The sequence below is a fragment of the Pelodiscus sinensis genome, chromosome 1, assembly GCF_049634645.1.
Source record: "Pelodiscus sinensis isolate JC-2024 chromosome 1, ASM4963464v1, whole genome shotgun sequence".
NCBI lineage: Eukaryota > Metazoa > Chordata > Testudines > Trionychidae > Pelodiscus > Pelodiscus sinensis.
The window spans coordinates 79,574,930-79,595,100 of record NC_134711.1 but is presented as its reverse complement, the minus strand read 5'-3'; the positions used below and the strand labels follow the sequence as shown (position 1 = coordinate 79,595,100).

At 38.8% G+C, this 20,171-nt stretch overlaps 1 protein-coding gene across 3 annotated transcripts in view; it reads left to right on the top strand.

Annotated features, from left to right (window-relative positions):
- EEA1 (early endosome antigen 1) overlaps positions 1-20,171 on the top strand; it is a 125,935-nt gene that overhangs the window by 44,948 nt on the left and 60,816 nt on the right. For all 3 annotated transcript variants that reach the window (XM_075933130.1, XM_075933133.1, XM_075933141.1), the window contains 7 exons: positions 3,171-3,225; positions 3,330-3,389; positions 4,336-4,375; positions 5,233-5,340; positions 5,430-5,551; positions 8,514-8,669; positions 15,594-15,710. In XM_075933130.1, the coding sequence (XP_075789245.1) occupies positions 3,171-3,225; positions 3,330-3,389; positions 4,336-4,375; positions 5,233-5,340; positions 5,430-5,551; positions 8,514-8,669; positions 15,594-15,710 (658 nt within the window). The remainder of the gene's footprint in view (positions 1-3,170; positions 3,226-3,329; positions 3,390-4,335; positions 4,376-5,232; positions 5,341-5,429; positions 5,552-8,513; positions 8,670-15,593; positions 15,711-20,171) is intronic.

The following is a 20,171-nucleotide window of genomic DNA, read 5'->3' as shown; positions in this document are numbered from 1 at the left end:
GGTTATCACTATTTTCTTGTTCCATTTCTTGTATATTTTTGTCTTCCGAAAGTAACTTTCTCCATGATCTTGCCAGAGTTTGTGGTTCAATCTCTTTCCGTGATTGTGCGATCCAATAAATAACATCTTTTAGGTTCACTGTCCTTAGCTTACCTAGCATACCATTTCCATCATCTATTGCCTCAATGAGTGTAGTTAAAAGCTTACGACGATATTTTTTCTTTAATGCTTCAAGCACACCCTGGTCCGTAGGCTGACACAATGAGGTGATGTTAGGAGGAAGATAAATTACTCTAATATCCCTGCTGCTCAGTTCATCCTCACGAGAATGGGATGGTGCATTATCAATGACGATTGCTTTCCTCGGTAGGTTTAGCAATTTCAAAAATTGTTCTACTGAAGGAACAAATGCATTGAAAAAACAGCCTCGGAAAATTTCTGAATCCATCCATGCAGTCCTCTGATTCTTATACAAAACTGGTAGAGCAGTACGTGCTAGGTTTTTGAAAGCTCGTGGTTTTTTTGCCTTTCCAATAAATATGAGTCTTAGTTTGTGGTTACCAGTAGCATTACTACAGGCTAGAATCGTCATTCTTTCTTTACTTCATTTATAACTAGGAGCTGAAGCTTCAGCCCGGGAAGCTAGAGTTTTTGAAGGCAGCATTTTATAGTTTAAGTCTGTCTCTTCACAGTTAAATATCTGCTCACCTGATAATCCTTCATTGTCGATAAGACAATGAAATTTTGCTTTAAATTTCAGAAATCCTTCGGGATTTGCTGATAATTTTTCGCCACATATACTGAGCTGCCTTAACCCGTATTATTTTTTCCAGTGATCAAGCCAGCCTACACTAGCCGTGAAATCAGGTTCCCCTTCATTAAATTCCTTTTGGAAAATCAGAGCTTTCTCTTGCAGGATTGGGCCTGTGATAGGCATGCCCTTATCCCTTTGCTGTGTGAACCATAAGAACAAAGCTTCACTCACTTTTTCATATTCACATTTCTTTGTCGTTTTTCTGTCCTTCAGTCCTTCACTTGAGGCTCAATCAGAGCACCACTTTTCTAACACACTTCTTTTCCAGTCACCAACTGTAACTCGCCCCACATTGAGTTCGGAAGCCAGCCAGGCCAGCTCCCAGTGCATGCTAGCTCCCGGCTGCTGGCCCTGCTTCTGGGGAGCCAGCTGTGCGGTGGGTTCTGCAGTATAAGCCTTATATTGCAGAGTCTGCAGCGCAGGGTGGCAGCTGGCTCCCTGGGAGCAGGGCTGGTAGCTGATGGGTGCTGGCGAAGATATGAATGCTTATCAGTTAACCATTTAAACGGTTGAAACCCGACATTCTAATTAGGGATGTAAGAGTTTAGAATGAAATTTGAGAGTTGCAAGCTTTAGGGTTTTAAACCTCAGCACATTGCCTGAACTTGGTATAACTGTTGAGGACATTGAATTGCTGCTTGGGTTAAATATTATATGGCTGCATATTTCAGTACAAATGAGATAGCATACTGTCTCCTAGCATTGCTCCTTGATATTATATGGTAAAAGAAGAACTAACCTACACTTTTAATAACATGGAGTATAACACAACTAAACATTTTAATATATTATCGTGCAATTCTAAAATTCTCTTACTTTAGTTGATATAGTCCAGTAACACAGGATATAAGTCTAAATCAATTTATTTGCATATTTAACCCTTCTACTGTTTTGGGGTCTGTCTGTCAGACCTCATTGCACATGAAAATGTAAATAAACATTTTCAACAATCTTTCAACATTGGTTTTATCTTACCTGTTGTGGTTTTTGTGTAGCCAAATTCCCCCCGAACTCCCCCAAATGAGTCACTATAAAGGTAATGGGGTCAGTTAGACCACCTAAATGTTAGTCACTGGGAAAAATAAAAGTTCTACATTGCAAAACCTTTGGGGATCTCCTACACCCCAAATACAAACAAAAAATTAAGTAAAACGTGATAGGCAATCAACTGTTTTTAATTTAAGCATTCTCAAAGTGTGATAAGGACAATTTGTTAGCAATGAATTTATCTTCATACCTGATTGTGGTTTTAATGTAGCAAAAAAAAAAGTTATTAAAAATTATTAGGGTCAGTTACACCTGAAATTAATTATGCAACTGTTCAAGCGCCAGATTGTTTCTAGGGAAGTGGCATCTAATGTTCTAATCCAGAGACTAGGACTATGCCTAGACTACAACATTTTTGCGGAAAAAGGTATGCAAAATGCACTCTGCATTTTGCGTACCCTTTTCCGCTTTTTTTTTTTTTCCAAAAGAGGTTTTTCCAAAATTTGGCACATCTAAACTGGGCCAAATTTCAGAAAAACTCCCTCTTTAGGAAGATCCCTTCTTCCTTGTGGAACGAGGAAGACAGGGATTCCAAAAGATCGTGTCTGCTCTTCTGCAAAAAAAAAAAAAAAAAAAAAAAATTGGAAGAGCAAATGTGTTCCCTGGACGTGGCGTAGTTTTTTTGGGATACCTCCAGTATCCCCCAAAAAAACCCACACTCTAGATGTACTCTAAGAAACAGAGAGGATGTTACATCTCTTTCAGAGAATGAGAGCTAAAAACACATCAGAAAAGTGTTGTGAAAAATCTTGCTATTTTTAGAACATATGACAGCTATTTGCTCCATTTGTTCAAAATAGTAGGCCATTTATTGCCACTTCTCTCTGTGTGTTCTTTTTATATTGTTGTTGAAGCTATCTATTTTCATGGTCTAAACATGAGGTCAGTTATGCTCCGTACAATTTGGAGTGTGTTGCCTTTTAAAAAATGTGTTTTATCGCGGGATCTGTTATACCCCCATCACAAGTACTGTGAAATGTGCTGCTTCTTCGAATAATGACCCTATGAATGCTCCATTGTAGGTGTGCTTCAATCTCTGCACTGTTGATTATTGGGAGACGTATCAGTTAGTTTATGTGAAACAGGGACATTACCTCAGGAATGAATTTTGGATGTAGCCCTAGTGTAACCTTGTCCTGAAAGAATATTATGTAGGTGGGACTGTATTAAGACATTGATTAAATATGAGGCATCCCATATACAGCTTATTAATAATAAACCTGAACCGGAACTATTACTCATACATAAGTTTAATTAATAAAATTGAACCAAGATTTAACCATTTCTCAACTCCTGAATCTTTATTCAGCGATGAAATATCACTACTCCGACAAGAAGTCCAAGACTTGCAAGCTTCACTTAAGGTTGGAAATTAATTTTACTTGAATGTAGTTCATGGTTTCAAATAGTGAAATGTGCTAGCTGCTTCTATTGTGAGTCAGTAATATACTTTTCCCCCTGTGTCTAGGAGGAAAGATGGTACTCAGAAGAGCTGAAGAAAGAATTAGAAAAAGTGCAGCAGCAGCAAGTAATTGCTTTAAAATACTTGAAGCAGGTTTACAAACATGCAGTTTATTATTGACTTTGACATTGAAGATTAATATCATTTGTAAGGCATGTGGCCCAATTCAATCAATTTCATAACTTGATTCCTGGCATGGTTTTAAAAATCAGTTGTACATATACTGAAGTTGTAAATATGCTGAAGGTTAAAGGGATGTTAAACGTGCCAGGATTGTTCAGCACCCGTGCCCTTTAATTTCCACTCAGATTTTTCCTCTCAGTATGCTTATTTAGACCATGCTCAGTTTACATGTCTCTTTACCATTGTTGCATCTATTTGGGAAGCTTCAGTGAGGTATTGCTTTCGAAGCTTTTCTGAAAATGTCAGTGCAGTATAATCTTAAAGACCTTCTTCAAAAACGCCTGCCAAAGTAAAGTTACCTGAAGCCTCTTGCACCTTATTGAACTTGCCTCCTGAAACAATTGAGCTTGAATTTATTTTCATATATAGAGTTACTCCAGTATTGAATTTTACAAACTTCGGAAATAGGCATTAGAAGTAAATTTTGCTCTAGGTAAAGAATTAAATAATAGTTTTTCTTGACACTTTTGGGAAAATCTGACTTTCCTTCCTTAGCTGTTGGTCCTCTTTTACAAAATCCTGCATATAACAAAATGTATGGTATAGAGGCAGATTTCAGTGTAACAGAAAGCTAGTTAACATTGGAGTTTTGCTGTTCTGCATAAGTATGATAGTTAAGTGATTCAAAAGGATGGAAAGTCTTCTTGGCCTTTTCTGTCCTAAATTGTTTTGCAGTATTGAAGCACCTGTCTATTTTCGTAACTTTTCTAGAGACTTTAAATATGGAATTCTTTCAAATGCTTAGAAAATGTCTTCTATTAAAACTGTAGTTATTACCTTTACTATCTAGTGACACATTTATTCTTCATTTTTCCTTTTCTTAATTAAGGAATCTAAACCTGATGGAGTGACCACTGCTGCATCTACAGGTGAGAAATATTTTAATAGCAATGTTTCTATATTGCACTGAAATACTACAATACTGGGTGTTAGAAAAATTTAGTGAAACTTATTGATAAAAATACTGTTTCCTATAGTGAAAGGCTAACAATGGTGCAATTATGTAACATCTTCTCTTGCCTACTTTTTTTTCAATAAGTCTATAAGGACACAATAAGGTTGCTTTGTGCATTTTTAGAGTAAAGAAATATTAGAAGTTGATTAGTTCCATCATTTTTAGGATAAAGGAGGTGAAATTATGATGACCATAAAAGTACCTCTGATCATGGTTTTGATTTTTGAACACGGCCTTAATAATGTTAATATCTAAACAGCCTTTGTGCTGAGAGAGACAGAGTGATTGTTGACATTTGAATTACAACAATTGTCAATGCTCATTGTGTTGTCTTCAGTGCCAGTCTCTCGTGCTTGCTGCCAAAGAAAACACTTTTTAAAAAAAAAATCTGCATGTTTATAATTTTTTTGTTCCATGTTATTTTAGCATGGAGGCATTCATGGAATATCAGCTTTTACACACATGTGCAATCTCTGGCTGATCCTCATTAAATAACTTCTGATTTCACCTCAGGGCTCAGAAATCAGCAGTGCATAAAAATGATCAAAACGGATAAACTGATTTCCACCGATTAGCTAGATTCTGAGTTCAACCCTGCAAAACACTATGATCACTGGCCTGTTCCAGCAAAACACTTGAGCACATGCTCTAACTTTAAGTATATGAACAGTTCTATTGAAGTGAATTGAAGTTAAGTGAGCTTTGGTGAACTACTCATTTGTAATGCTCTGATTTTAGTTTTTTCAATAAATATTACTCTTTTTGAGCTAGAATCATTAGAACAGAAACTGGAAGAGACCCAAGTAGAAAATTTTAATATTAAGCAGATGAAAGACCTGTTTGAGCAAAAAGCTGCACAACTGGCCACTGAAATTGTGGGTAAGTATACACAATTATTATGCAGTCTGTTCTTCTCTTAATTTAAAACCTGAATCAATGATCTTTTGCATAACTTCATTCTTAACTAGATATTAAGGCAAAGTATGATGAGGAAATGAGTCTTCGAGAAAGTGCAGAGCAGAAAGTGACAAACCTGATGCAAGAACTACAGAAAGAGCGAGCCATAATAGAAGATTTAAAGACTGAACTGGTAATTCATACTACCTTCTTTATTTTATTCCTTTCCCATATTAGGAGGAAAGGTTTTCAGTCATTTGCTCATTCTAAACATAATCGTAAAAAAGACTATAATTGTTTACTTGGACAGTGATTTATTTGGGAGAGCAAGAGGAGTTCAGAAAATCCCCTCTTCTAAACTATCTATTCCAGTCAAGGAATATATATTCTTCCTGCTCTGTTTATTCAGTTATTTGTATTATTGTTATATATATATGACATGATGCTAGTTTGTGCAATGTTCAGAGACATCTGTGTGGCTTCCCTCATTTAAGGACTTTCATAAACAGAATATGAATCCTCATATGTGTTTTGTTTAGGCCTAATTTTGCAAATCTTACTGATGGTTAGATTATACTCTTATGAATAGATCAGTAGTTGTTTACTTCAATGGGTGTGTCTATATTAGCCTTTCCCCCTCCCCCAAGTTTTTCACTGTTGCCGTCACCAGGCAAATGCATTCAAAAGAGCAGCTTTGCCCAGGTCTTGCTGATGTAATGGTTAAAAGTCTGGCAGGTCTCTTCACTTTGTCTACACTGGTGTTACTGTTGTTGCTCTTGGCTGCCCAGGGCACATGTATTCCAAAAGTGTGTCTCCACAGAGGCAAAATAGCAAAGAATAGGTATTCCCAGTAACCTTTTTCCCCCCACAATTATACTCTGAGGATCCTACTCAGCAGCCTTTCTTCCATAGAACAGATAGCAAAGTAGTCAAGAGGAGCCTGCCAGCCTCCTGTCATCATTCACTCAGCTGTAAAACTTAGGCTCCGGATTTTTCTTTTCCTTTGCTGTATTGCTATTGATTAGTAGTTTTTCTTCATGTGTCTTTCCACTCCTTCCTGCCACTGCAATCCTTCAGCTGTCCACCCTCACTCTTCCGGCCATTGTTCTTCTGTTTCTCTTTTCCCTCTTCCTCTCCTCTCTCCCTCTTGCCTATTTTTTTTCTCTTTCCTGTTCCCTATCCAACACCAAAAGTCCCTTCCTCTCATCCACTTTAGCTCCAACTGCTACTTTTCCCCAAAAAAGTCCACCTAAAACAGTTTTTGGTAATATATAAAGCAAACATGTAAACAACCCATCCATCTACAGAACTAACATTATGTATGGCTGTATGCAGTGGTTTTGTTGTTGTGTTGGTCTCAAAGTATTAATGAGACAAAGTGGGTGAGGTAATATCTTTTATTGGACCAACATCTGTTGGTGAGAGGGACAAGGTTTTTGCTACACAGAACTCTTCTTCGTGTCTGGGAAATGTTATTAAAGTGTCACAGCTAAATATAAGGCAGAACAGATTGTTTATCCTAAATAGCTAACACATATTTCAAGGGACCATTCCAGGTGAAATGGCCTGTTAACTGCTCTTAATGGGGAGGGAGAAGCTGTCGATGTGTTTAGTGGGTTATATATTGTTGTAATGAATCATAAATATCTAGTCAGACTATGATGTTAGTAGCTAGCAAAATTATGAATTTAAGTTCCTGCATGTGTCCTTTGAAGGTGTTGTCCAGGTTTCTTCTGAGGATGAGGACAGATAGGTCAGATATAGAGTGATCACTTCTGTGAAAAATGTTCCCTCCTGGGTGTTGCTGTGGTTTTTGTCTTCTATTGTTGTTCTGTGTAAGTTAATTGGAGAGCAAAGTGATTGTCTCACTTCACCCACATAGTTGTTATTGGGACCTTGAAAGGTTTATTGTGGGGAGTGTTGATTATAGTACAAATGGAGATATGTCTGCAGTTTTGCATCTGTCTGACAATGGTTGCTCAGGCTTCAGTTTCAGCCATGGGTGGTGGGCTTGCCAACCTGAGCTTCAGCCCCAAGTTGTGGGGTTTTGGCTTTCTGCCCTGGATTCCAGCAAGTCTAATGCCAGCTCTGCTTGATGGGCCCCGTGAAGCCTGCTCAGCGGCCCCTAGATTGAGAATAATTTGTTCTAGAGAAAGCTTAGTGGATGGGAGTTGGTTGTTGAAGTTGTGGAGATGTTTAGGTCATCTGTCTAGAGGATGAAAATGTCATCCATGATTTCTCAAGTATATTACTAGTTTCATGATGAATATATATTCAGAAATTGTTCTTTCAAGGGGGCGTCTGAAGAGGTTGGCATTATTGAGGAGCCTTCCTGGTAAAGATGACTGTTCCCATGGTTTGGGCAAAGTGTTTTCTGCTTAATGTAAAATTGTTATGGGTGAGGATGAAATGGACAAGTTTGGCAATGTTTTTGGAGTGTGTTTCTGAGTTCATTGCTGAATTTATAATTTTGCTAGATTCTGAAAAATCATGGACTGAACACAACATTGGATTTATGGTTATTACAATAATTTATAATTCCCAACTTCCCTCCCCACTTCACCTTAAATGGTCTCTGGAAATGTGTGTTAACTACCAGGCTAAATAAATTATTCCATTTTATATCTAGCTGTGACATTGTGAGTACATTTCCCAAACCTGAAGGCGTGCATCATGTAAACTCAAAAGCTTCTCTTGCTCTCTCCAACAGAACTTGGTTCAATAAGTGAAATTACCTCACCCACCTTCTCTCTGTAATGTATGGCTGGGGTTACCACCCTGGCCACATTGCTTGTATGATTTATCTTTTCTTTCCACTCCTCCTCTGTTCTTTTCTTTTGTATTCAGGGCATGAATACTGTCTTTATGCGTGGGAATACAGTGCCTAATGCTGTTGTGTCCCACCCCTGATGGGCGGCCTTGGGTGCGACAGCAATCTGTACAATAAAAACACTGAAAAATAATATCATTCTCTGTTTTGATGAAGATGAACATGTGTTTGAAAATAAAGGGTCCGGAAATAACCCAAGATAGTTTCAGCAGGAAATTGTAATGAATTTGGAAGTTTTTGCAATGAATATGAAGCAATACTGCAACCATAACTGTCAGCATTAGAAATCCTTATAAGTAGTAATAATTGTTATGCTGCCTTTCAGTTGCAAAGACCTGGTGTGGAGGATGTTTCTGTTCTCAAGAAGGAGCTGGTTCAAGTTCAGACATTGATGGACAAGATGACTTTGGAGCGTGAGAGAGAATCAGAGAAGCTGAAAGATGAGTGCAAGCATTTGCAGGCAGAGTATGCAAACTCAGAGGTAATGAAGCCAAACGAAAAGGCTTAGAATGTGTTTTAGCTTTGCCATGATTTTCATATGATAATGATGGATATTAGTCCATCACACTGACTAGAGCTTTACTTTCTTTCATAACTAGTTGGGAAGGGAGTGTTTCATTAGGTTGGAGTAGATTGATACAATTCATGCATCAGTATCCAGAGAAATCTTTTAAATTTTTTTCTCTCTTTAGCACAAAGTGTTAGTTTTGGACAGGCATGTAGAGGCGATGCAACCTCCCCTGCTAGTATATGTCATGGTCTTTCCAGTGAGACAGGGAAAGAGCAATACATTTCTGCCTCAAAAAGCAAAAAATACTTTGAGCTTTCCTAAATTGTGTGCTGCACTACAGAGACAGAAATTAATTGTTACCTAAAGCTACAATTGCTACTTAACATTAAAATTAAAACAGGGTTATAGTTTTAAATAACCCTCAAGCATGTAAAGGTCTGAAAATGAACCATTAATAATATAAGGTAGATAACTATTCAAGTGTTCTCACAGTTCATACAGTCCCTTAGATAAATGTTTATTGATTCAAGCCAAAAATTATTGAAAGGTTGTAGTGTTAAGATTGTTAAGATTGTAGGTGTGTGTAGAATTTTTATTGGGACTTTTTTTATTTTGTGTAAATTCTGCACCATTTCTCTGCCCCGCATTAACGCTATTAATCAGAAGCCTTCTGACACTTACCCTTTATCTTGTGTATATTTTGTATACAAACTACAAACCTTAAAATCATTGGCACGCTCCCCCTGTTTACCATCCACCCAATATCCTTCAGTTCACCTGCTCATTGCTGGCCATAGAAACCAACCTTTTGCGTATTTTTCTCCATATCCAAAACTGAAACTCTTGCCAGTCCTATTTTGGCCAAAAGACCCTAGTATATTATCTCTCATCCTTCATGGTCTGACTAGAGACACCGCTATTTTTCTTCATCCAATATTCCATTCTGAGGTTGAAAACAAAATCTGTTACTTCCACCTTAATTATATGTCCTGGAAATATATAGCCCTGTATCTCTCCATGCCCATGTTTCCTGTTGATCATTTTAATGTGGGTCTCAATGTTCCATATAAGATACAACCTGTAGGTGGATTTTTCAGAAGTGATCAGCACTGGCCTAGCCAGCATGTGTTGAACTCAGTAGAAGCAGAGTTAGACCAGTGCTGGGAAATCTGAAAATACTTAACAGCATTTACCCAATCCTGTAGTACTCAATAGGGCACAGACCACAGTATACCCTTTTGATGAAATGAAGCTAGTACATTACCAAATTACCTAGGAAGAAGAGAAAGGGGGTCAAACAAACTTGGAGAATGTTGGGTGTTTTCATCTGCAACCAGAGATTTCTTAAAACTGTTGTTCCAATAAGCATTTCCTGTTAAATGTTAGGTGGGTAGACACTAGGAGTCTGAAATAAGGTTGTTTTTGGAATGTGCAATATGATTTTATTTTTACACATGCATGTTTATTTCAGACAATGTCTGAACTGTGAGGATATGTGAATATTTATCTTCCTTCCTTTAAACTGTTTATTTCCAGACTTTTTAAAATGCTTAGGTTTTCTTAAATTGGAACACTCCATTGTGTGAACATATTTGCATTTCAGTAAGAGGTAGCAATCTTAGCACCGACAACCTTTCAATAATTTTTGGCTTGGATCAATAAAATTTTGCCAGGAGATGTTTACGTTAAAAGTAACAGCATTATTGGTTAATTTCCTTCTTTTAAATATAGGGCCAATATAGAAAACAGGAGCTCTGCAGGCTCCCCATTCCACCACGATTATGTATTTCCCTATTGTGTACAGCTCAGATAAGCATGTATGTTTTGCAAGTTACCTCTAGTACATGAAGTTCTAGAGACCCTTTGCAGTAGTTCAGTATAACTGGCCCCTCTGCAACCTGTGGGTTTATCTGTCCTGTGAAATTTCAGAGCTCTACAAATTCCAGCTCCTCCTTTGTTCCTCTGCCCTGCAGAGCTTTACAGATGTGTGCATAGTAACCAGTTCTCTTGGTCTTGTACTGTTTCTAAACTCCTCAGGGTTCCTGTCATCTTCCCTTCTTTCCATGCCCTGCAGAGACTGTACAAGACATTCATGGGGCTACATGAATTGTATAGAGAGTATAGTATTATACCAAACAATAAGTCCAATATATTCTTATTTAAGTTTTAAAAATTTAGACTGAGAAGGAGTCTTTCACAGACTGGATCAAATATGTATGTGAAAAAAGGAATATCACAGTTGGGGCCCTGAGTATAAGTGACTATGTGGCCATCTAAACTGTGGCCATCTAAACTCTTTGTCCTTTCTTTTTGAGTGTACGTTTCAGAAGTTAAGCTTTCATTTCAAAATATTGGCTATCCAGTCTGTGTGTTTCAAAGACAATGTTATAGTACAAACAAAACATAAAGTGATATCTGTCAGATTTTGCAGGACTAACTCTAGTGGGAATATGAACTGCTGCAGTTCATCTTCATGAATGGATTTACATAACAAAATGGCTAGCTATTTCACGGCACATTATTCAGCAGGAACAAACTAATGATCATTGTCACTCTTACATGTAGTGCAAGATATAGGGTAAGTGGCTTGCATTGGTGTAGCTAGTTATTCTCATGAATGCATATGGGAAATTTTGGTGGGGTCTGAAGGAAAATTTGGACTAAATTTCCAGTACAGCGTTTGGGGTGGCATTAACTATCTATGAAAAATTAGATAGGCACTAGTGAAAGTGAACCAAAGCCATCTGGTAGAATGGAAGTGCTAAGGTAAGTAGCAGTAATTCATTCTTTTATAAAATGTTGCTAACCTCTCTGCATTATAATCTTTAACGTAGTGACAATCATGTGAGACACAGGTAAACTGCATTACAATAACTCTTTGCTGTCTGTGGGAAGCGATGTTAGATCTAACTGATTTTAAAATCAGTAGCCTGATTTCCACTAAATTTTTTACAACTAATAAAATGTGTTTGTGAAAAGTGCTAGATTGAGACCACTGGAACCTGAAGCCCTTTACTCATAGAATGTATACAGTCATGGTGATGAAAGCTTCCCCAGGCCTGTGATTCAGGCCTGTGCTTGAGGGATCACTTCTGGGGCTGAGAAAGTAATTCAGTCTCTGACTATTCAGTCAGTGAGTTATCTGTATTATTTTCTATGACAATTACATTCACCTCAGTTTGCCTTTTGGATGTTATGCTGTCTGACTGCATAGAATTAAAGGAGGTTGTTAGGAGGGAACTGTTGGGACTCCAGAGAGAATACAAAGGGTCCTTAAAGAGACAGTGAAAGAGCCATTAATTGGAAAATACCAATCTGCTTGGGCTCAATCAGTATATCAGGTTAATTTTTCCCAGGCCCAAGCCTAGGGCCAAAGGGGTACTTAACTTCTGATGCATAGGCAGCAAGTCGGGGGGGAAGGGAGGCCGGGGAGAGGAATACGTGTAGTCAATAGGATTAACCAATGATCTAGGCTTATCGGTCAATCCTGTAGTCATCTACATGCTGACATCCCTGCCCAGCAGTAGAAATGGCAGGGCTGAGTTGAACTTACACAAAACTTGCAAAGAAAGAATAAAGTTTAGGTAAGGCCAGATATATAGACCTTTTATGGTTTTATGCCCTTTCTCTCAATGCTGTACACCTTGAGTGAATAAATCCATGATGTTCAACATGCTAGCCACTAGCCACATGTGGCTATTTGGCTGGTTGAACTGCTATAGTGATTACTGCTTCAAAACTGGTCAGACACCATAGGAATAAACAATTCCTTGTTTTGAAAAGTGTTTTGAGTCACTTTAATCAGCCCATGTCAGTGGTCCTGGAGGAAATGGGATTACAGTAGATAAACTCAGTTTGGCCTGTTATATTAACATAGTTGGTAAATAAGTTTCAGAGGGGTAGCTGTGTTAGTCTGTAGCTAAAAAATCTTAAGAAAGAATAGTCTTGCAGCACCTTAGAGACTAACAAAAAATGTAGAGGGTGGTATGAGCTTTTGTGGGCACAACCCGTTTCTTCAAATGAAAGGGTATGCAGTCCAGAGAGCAGTTCTGAGAAAGGTAGGGTATGTGGCTCCACCCAAAAAGGGGGAAAAGTAATAAACTCAACCAGATGGATGCACTCATGAGGGATTAAAAGGGGTCTGAAGCATAGCTTACCTGAAACTATGATACAGTCCTTGGTCTTTTTGCTTAGACTAATGAGAATGCAGATTGAGAATCTAAATAAAATAGGACTAAGACCTGAAATAGCTTATCATGTTCATAGTTTTGGTTTCCAGAGAATGTAATTTTGAAAAAGAGAATTGTGTAGCCTGAGTTGCAATAATAAGAACAAAAATCTCACTGTTTTTAATAGAACTTTTCTTTAAATACTGAGAAACTAAGTAGTTTTGAGGTGAAAGAATCCACCATTTCCATATTTATGGCATTTCTGCTCTAAATATTGGCTTCATGTTTGTCATTTTGTGCTTTGTGTGGTTTTTTTGGGCCTCCAATGCGAAGGATTAAAAGCAAGGAGCAATATATGAGACTAAATTACCAGTTGGCTTTAACTAATTAAAAACTGCTGAAAGAATTCTATTTTCACATTTAAAAATCGCTCAACCAGCTGTACTGTTGTTCTTTTACGATTCACCATCTCACCTTCTTATTCATTGAATATTGTATATTGTGCTTGTTAGGGAGTTATACTTGAAAACATGACATGTTGCTGTTCTAGGTTAGTGTTGCTTTTGGGATCTTCATAATTATTCCATATTTAATTTCTCACTGTAGTGAATCCCACATAGTAAATTATCTGTGCAGCATCTAAAACACATAAGAGCTACTCTAAAAGTCTTTTAAATCAATGGAAAGACATGCTTAACTTCATTCACTGTGCTTAACTTCATTCACTCTGGGTAGTTTTACTATAGTCAAGTTTCGCGAGCGTGAATCTTTGCTGGAACCCATTCCAGTTATTTATATATGCAATAATTACCTACATGGCATAAAACACAAAGTATAGACCTGCTAGGTTGTTGATATTATTTCCAGAATACATACTAAACAACGCAAATAGGGGAATTAACATGAATAAATATATGAGAATTTCTGTATCAAGTTCCTTTGTTGTGATCAAGTCAAGACTGTCTCTTTAAATAAAGGCATAGAAAGATATTGTTGTACAATAGATTTTGAAGAATTATACCTAAAACTTTTATCATTACTTGTTTCCATCTTTCATCCATCATTTTATTTTATTTTTTTCTGCTTTCTAATGGAGATGCTTAAATTAGAGGTAATTTTTTGTTGAAAGCTTTTTATCATTATATTGTAATTCTGTGGCTTCAAGATATCATCAAGATCAACATGTGTTCCTGCTTACTGATTTATTAATCAATTAAACAGATCAGCCAGCAAGTATTTTAAACAATTACTCAGCCTCGCTTTGTTGCTGTTTATTAACTAATCATAATTTTCTTTTTAACAGTAGCTGGCAGAACTATATCATGGAATATATTTACAGTAAATTTTTATGTAGGTTCTTCTCCTTTTTTCTGGTTTATAAAGCTGCAACTGTGTTTGACAAATTTGTGCACATTTTTACATTTATTCTATCACTTCTACAAAATGTCCATGCAATTTTTGGGATATTCTCACAAAACACAGCATTTGCACAGTAGAGATCTGATGTTTTTAGCAAAAACTCTGCAACTACAGTGGTATATAAAGTGTGCCATTATGAAAAGTCAGAGCTAATAGCAACATATAGTCTTACATTGTCTCTGATCTTCCCAAAATGTATCCTAGTTTATGGACAAGACAAAGTAATTTGTCTTTATTTATGAGCTAGTGCTTCTTTCTAGAAATTTTTGTTACATGCACAAAACAGTGTAAATTTTCTTGGGAGGTGCTATCCTTTTTCTAAAAAAGGAAATAATCATATTAACATCTGTTCTTGTGACCAGAAATCTGTGGCTAGAATAACTTAGGGGAAGGAAAAGCATTTACAACTAATAATGCCATTTGTTCACTATGTGTGTCAAAGGTAACACAACATGCACTTCCTACCATATTAACTTGTCCCCTGCACCATCCTCTCTCCCCCCTTCCCCACCACTTCCTGTGTGCCATGCGGAGATTTCTCTGTAGTCTGGAGTCCTTTCCAGGGTAGGTGGGTATGGGGGATATATTGTGTGTCTGTCTCACAGAAATTAACTCTTAAAGAAGAGAGATTAGGGCAGCCATTGCTATCTATTTAAGGTACTTATGCCCTCATCACAATAGTATCTGGAAACTTTACAGTCATTAACATAGTTATCCTTACATTACTCTGTCAGGTAGGGAATTGTTATCCTCACTTTACAGATGGGTAAATGACATAGGATAGATTATGACTTGTCAAACACAGACAGGATGTCTATGGCAGAAATGGGAACAGAACCTGGCATCCAAATCCCTCCTAGTGCCCTATCCACTTGACCAGCCTTCCTGGCTGGTTAGGGATCTTGACAACACAGCTGAAATGGAGCCCAAGAGATCCCAATTCCAGTGAGAGTCAGAGCCATGAGAGACACAAGGCCTCCATGTAGATCCTTTGGGATCTGCCAGGTTTGGGGGGAGGGCTCCTTGGCCTTTTCCACTGGAGAGGTCAAAAACCCATCTTTCTAATGGAATGATGGGAAAGGATCTCAGCAAAGGGATTCTTCCTCATCCCTGTCTCTGGTATTTTCCTAGGTAGTGATTTGGGCCAAAATTTGTACATAGAGTTCAAGATAATTAAACAAACATTCCTTTTTGCATGCTTTATACACCCTCGCCTCTCCTGCCCCCCGATTTCCAAACTCCTGTTTACACTGGGCTATCACAATGTAAATTATTATTAATCATATCTGTTTTTAAATTTTTTAAGGCCACAATAAATCAGCTAAGAGCTGAGCTTGCAAAAGGCCCTCAGGAAGTTGCTGTGTATGTTCAGGAACAACAAAAACTTCAAAGTTCAATTAATGAATTAACACAGAAAAACCAGGTAAGAGTTTTATTATTACTTATATTGTGAAACATATATTTATGTGAAAATGTACAATCTGGCTCTTGAGTCTCAAATTGCATTTCAGAGCTTTAACCAAAGAGTTTAGGATACTTCACTGTGGCATCAAAAGTTAAGCCTTTCCCTTATTAGCTTGAAAGGGGTAATAATTGTACAATAGTACCCTTGAAAGATTTTATCTTACATTGTAATTTTTAAAGATAGGTCTATTACAGTTATTAGAACACTGTAATTACATTATATCTCCCATTTATCTCTGTCTGTCTCTCTCTCTTACACACACACACACACACACACACACACACACACACACACACACACACACACACACACACACACACACACACACAACGACCCAGCTAATGCATTGGTACAGTAAACTTCCGATAATCCGGCACTTTTAGGACCCATGGGGTGCCGGATATGCCTGACTATCAGAAGGGGGGGCTATGAGGGGTCTAGAGTGGAGTGGGAGGGGATGCCACCCAAGACCCCTCATAGCCCCCCCTTAAGATAGTCTGGCTCTGCCCCAGGCGTCCCTTATTCAGCTGCTGCTGGTCAGTTTCAGCAGCAGCTGAATCAGGGATGCCTGCATTAGAGCAGCTGGGGTGCTGCCGGGTTGGTCCCGCAGCGCCGAGGGGCAGCGCTATGGCACCAACCCAGCAGCAGTCCAGCTGCTTTTGGGGACGCCTGGGACAGAGCAGCTGGGGTACTGCCCGGTTGGTCCCGTAACGCTGCCCCTCGGGGCTGCGGGACCAACCCGGTAGCACCCCAGCTGCTTTGCCCCAGGCGTCGGGATTCAGCCGCTGCTGAAACTGACCATTAGCATCAGTTTCACCAGCAGACTGAATCCGGACGGCTGGGACAGAGCAGCTGGGGTACTGCCCGGTTGGTCCCATAGTGCTGCCCCTCGGGGCTGCGGGACCAACCCGGTAGCACCCCAGCTGCTCTGCCCCAGGGGTCCCCGATTCAGCCGCTGCTGAAACAGATCAGCGGCTGATTCCAGGAAACCAGGGGCAGAGCTGCTCTGCCCAGGGCTTCCTGGAATCAGCCACTGATCTGTTTCAGCAGCGGCTGACTTGGGGACCCCTGAGGCAGAGCAGCTGGGGTCCTGCCGGGTTGGTCCCGCAGTGCCGAGGGGCGGCGCTACGAGACCAACCCCGCAGCACCCCAGCTGCTCTGCCCCAGGCGTCCGGATTCAGTCTGCTGGTGAAACTGACGCTAATGGTCAGTTTCAGCAGCGGCTGAATCCCGACGCCTGGGGCAAAGCAGCTGGGGTGCTGCCGGGTTGGTCCCGCAGCCCCGAGGGGCAGCGCTACGAGACCAACCGGCAGCACCCCAGCTGCTCTGCTCCCGGCTTCCCCGATTCAGTTGCTGGTCAGTTTCAGCAGCAGCTGAATGGGGGAAGCCTGTCCGGCTGCCCCAGCACTTCCAGGTTCCTGATGGTGCCAGACCATCAGGAGTCCCGGAGCATTGGATGCTGGACTAATGGAGTTTTACTGTATAAAGGTGTCTGCATCCAGATAGGGAAGGGAAACACTCTGCAGAATCACTGTGTCCTCTGCAGCTAAGTGGGGAAAGGGCAAAAGAAAGTAATGTTAGGTTACAGTTGTACCAATGTGTGGGGGAGCATGTGCTGCTTGCTCTGGATTAAGGCCTAGCACAGGGGTGGCCAGCCAGTTAGAGACGAAGAGCCAAAATAGCTGTGGACAGAGTGCAAAGAGCCACATATTATATATTTATTTTTATATATCTATCTATAAATAGGTATAGGATATTTTGGACAAAAACCAATAAAAAAGCCTCTCGTCACTTAAACAAATCATAGCCAGTCCATAGTTTTTCAGAGAACTTGACAAGGAACAAACATCAAATTTAAAAAAAAAACCTTTAAAAATGCAGTAATATTCACAAACTAAAAAAAAAAAAAAAGCATCCCCGCCATGTATTTTAAATTTAACACTAGTGCTCTATTATATCCTGTGAGGTTTTTTAATATTAAACTGAACTGAGAAGTTTTCTTCAGAATATGTTGAGACCTGTATAATTTGCTCATGGCTTCACTGTTCATGAGTAATGTGCCCATCTCAAACTCTTGCTAATAAACCCTTTATGCTACCCGACAACATTGTGTGTTCTTTGCATGTTATATACAGTATTACATATTCTATAATTTTATCCAAGTTCTTGGGACATCGCCATGGTAGGAGTGTGTGTGTGTGTGTGTGTGTGTGTCTGTAATTATATATATATATATATATATATATATATATATATATATATATACACACACACACACACACATACACTCACAACTCAGGTTTAGTTAATGTAGTTAAAGAAGTGTTATATTAAACAGCTCTGTTATTTTGAAAGCTACATACCTTTTTCTCATCAGCTGTAGCCTAAGAGAAGTAATTTATTCCCTCTCTATGGAGGTGAACCACTTTTTCCACTGCTCTGTATTTATTTCATCATTGTAATGCTGTTCATAAATGTCTTGTGAATAAATCAAAGACACGTTTACTGTATTTGGCATATAATTCAACACATATAAGGCAGGATTTTTTTTCTCTAACTTCATTTTTTAAAATGTTACTTATTTCCACATCCCGCCCCTCCCCCAAGTTGCTTTTGTAATTCTGCATTGCCAAAATATATGGATAAATTCCTTCTGCAAAGCATAATGCTTCACTTAATGTCTCAGTGTATTATCTACAATTCTGCCAAAACAAAACTGGGACAAACCAAAATGGAAAATGTTCAGGTCAAGTTAGTCATTGGAATCTTAGCAGATGCCCATGCGATAATTCCTAACCTTATATTAACATGATGCACACAAAACAAAATATAGGCTTTAACCCCAGAGTCTCTGACACCATAACGCTGAATACTATTGACCTGTACTGCCCAGATGCTTTTTATTTTTGTTTGTGTACTCCCACAGTGTCTGTGTGTGTGTGTATGTGGAGATATGCAAGACCAAATATGGAATTCAGTTGTGATGGACCACTTTCTTAGAATGATGAATCATATAATACTTAGTGTGTTGCTGGCAGACTAGCACGTTGCCCAAAAGGTATCTTGGAAAAGGAAGCATATTCATATTTAGAAAAACAGAACATAAAATGTCAGTGAGGGGTAGGCACTGAGACCAAAATCTGCAGTTTAGTGCAGAAATAACATTTGCCAAGAAATATAGTAAGTTACTGTTTAATATATCTATACTTTCCTTATGATTGCATGATGTAAGTCTAAGGCAGAACTGTAATGTGATTCCACTTCCCCAAACCAACAGAGTTTAATCATATATGAAGAATGCATTGAAACTGATCTGAAGTACTCAACACAATACATTTAATGACCTATATTTAATGGAATGATAGCAGATTGATGAATAAGATGACTAATGTCTAGTCAAAATAGAAAGATAGATCAGAAATCAAGAGAAGAGTCCTCAGCTATGCTGAATTCTTGCTCAGTGCAGTTGAGGAGATGGTGTGGTAAGGTTGGCTCCAGTCCTGAGGCTGTTGGAGCTGAAATGATACCCAAAGTGACTGATAGTAGCCCAAGACTGCTCTAATTTGCAGCATTTACAGAAGTCTCCTAAGAGTACTGTACTCCTTGGCCATTCCCCTGACCTGCCCTCACTCCAGTAAATCCTATACTGGATGTTGGGTGGATGCTTGGAATCATTATTTGTCTCTATAGGGCAGATTTCCAAATACCTTGTACTGTCCTATTTTGAGGGTCTGGCCATAGAACTAGGAAAGTTATGAAAAGCTTTTTAAATAATGGCAAATTTTACTTTTAATCACCTTGTAAATGTATGCTTTTGGAAAAGATATAAAACAGATATTCATGCTGGGGGGAATATATTGGGTTTTAGTTTGTATATTCTCTGAGATTCCAGCGTAGCCCAGATGTGGAAATCATATATAGTCTGATTTAAAAGAATATTATTTTACAGTGCTATCTTCCAGCAACTGCAATACACTGAGGAGTGATGAATAATACATAAGTGCAGGCCTTTGGAGAGGAATCTACTTCCTCTTTTTTTTTTTAAAAGGTAAAACAATGAACTTTGAGAATAGTAAGAACTCATGAGGAAGGACTGAGACATCTGGAGTTTAGGCCAACCTTCTGCAATTCTATTAATCCCATAGCAGGATATTCTTCTTTGAGTGCTTGTTCATGTCAGTTCCAATCAGGTCTCTGTGTGTGTGAATGGCAACCAGAAGATTTTCCCTTCACTGTTGGATTGGCTTAGGCACCACTCATGGTGCTTAATGCACAGTTCTGTCAATCTGCCAAACCCCCAATTCCTTCTTGCCAACTGATGACAGCAGCTGGAACCTCTTGCTTTTGCTCTGGCAAGCGCCATCAGTAGTGTCCTATCTGAGCATAGTTCATTAGTTCACTTTGTTAGTTAAACTTAGT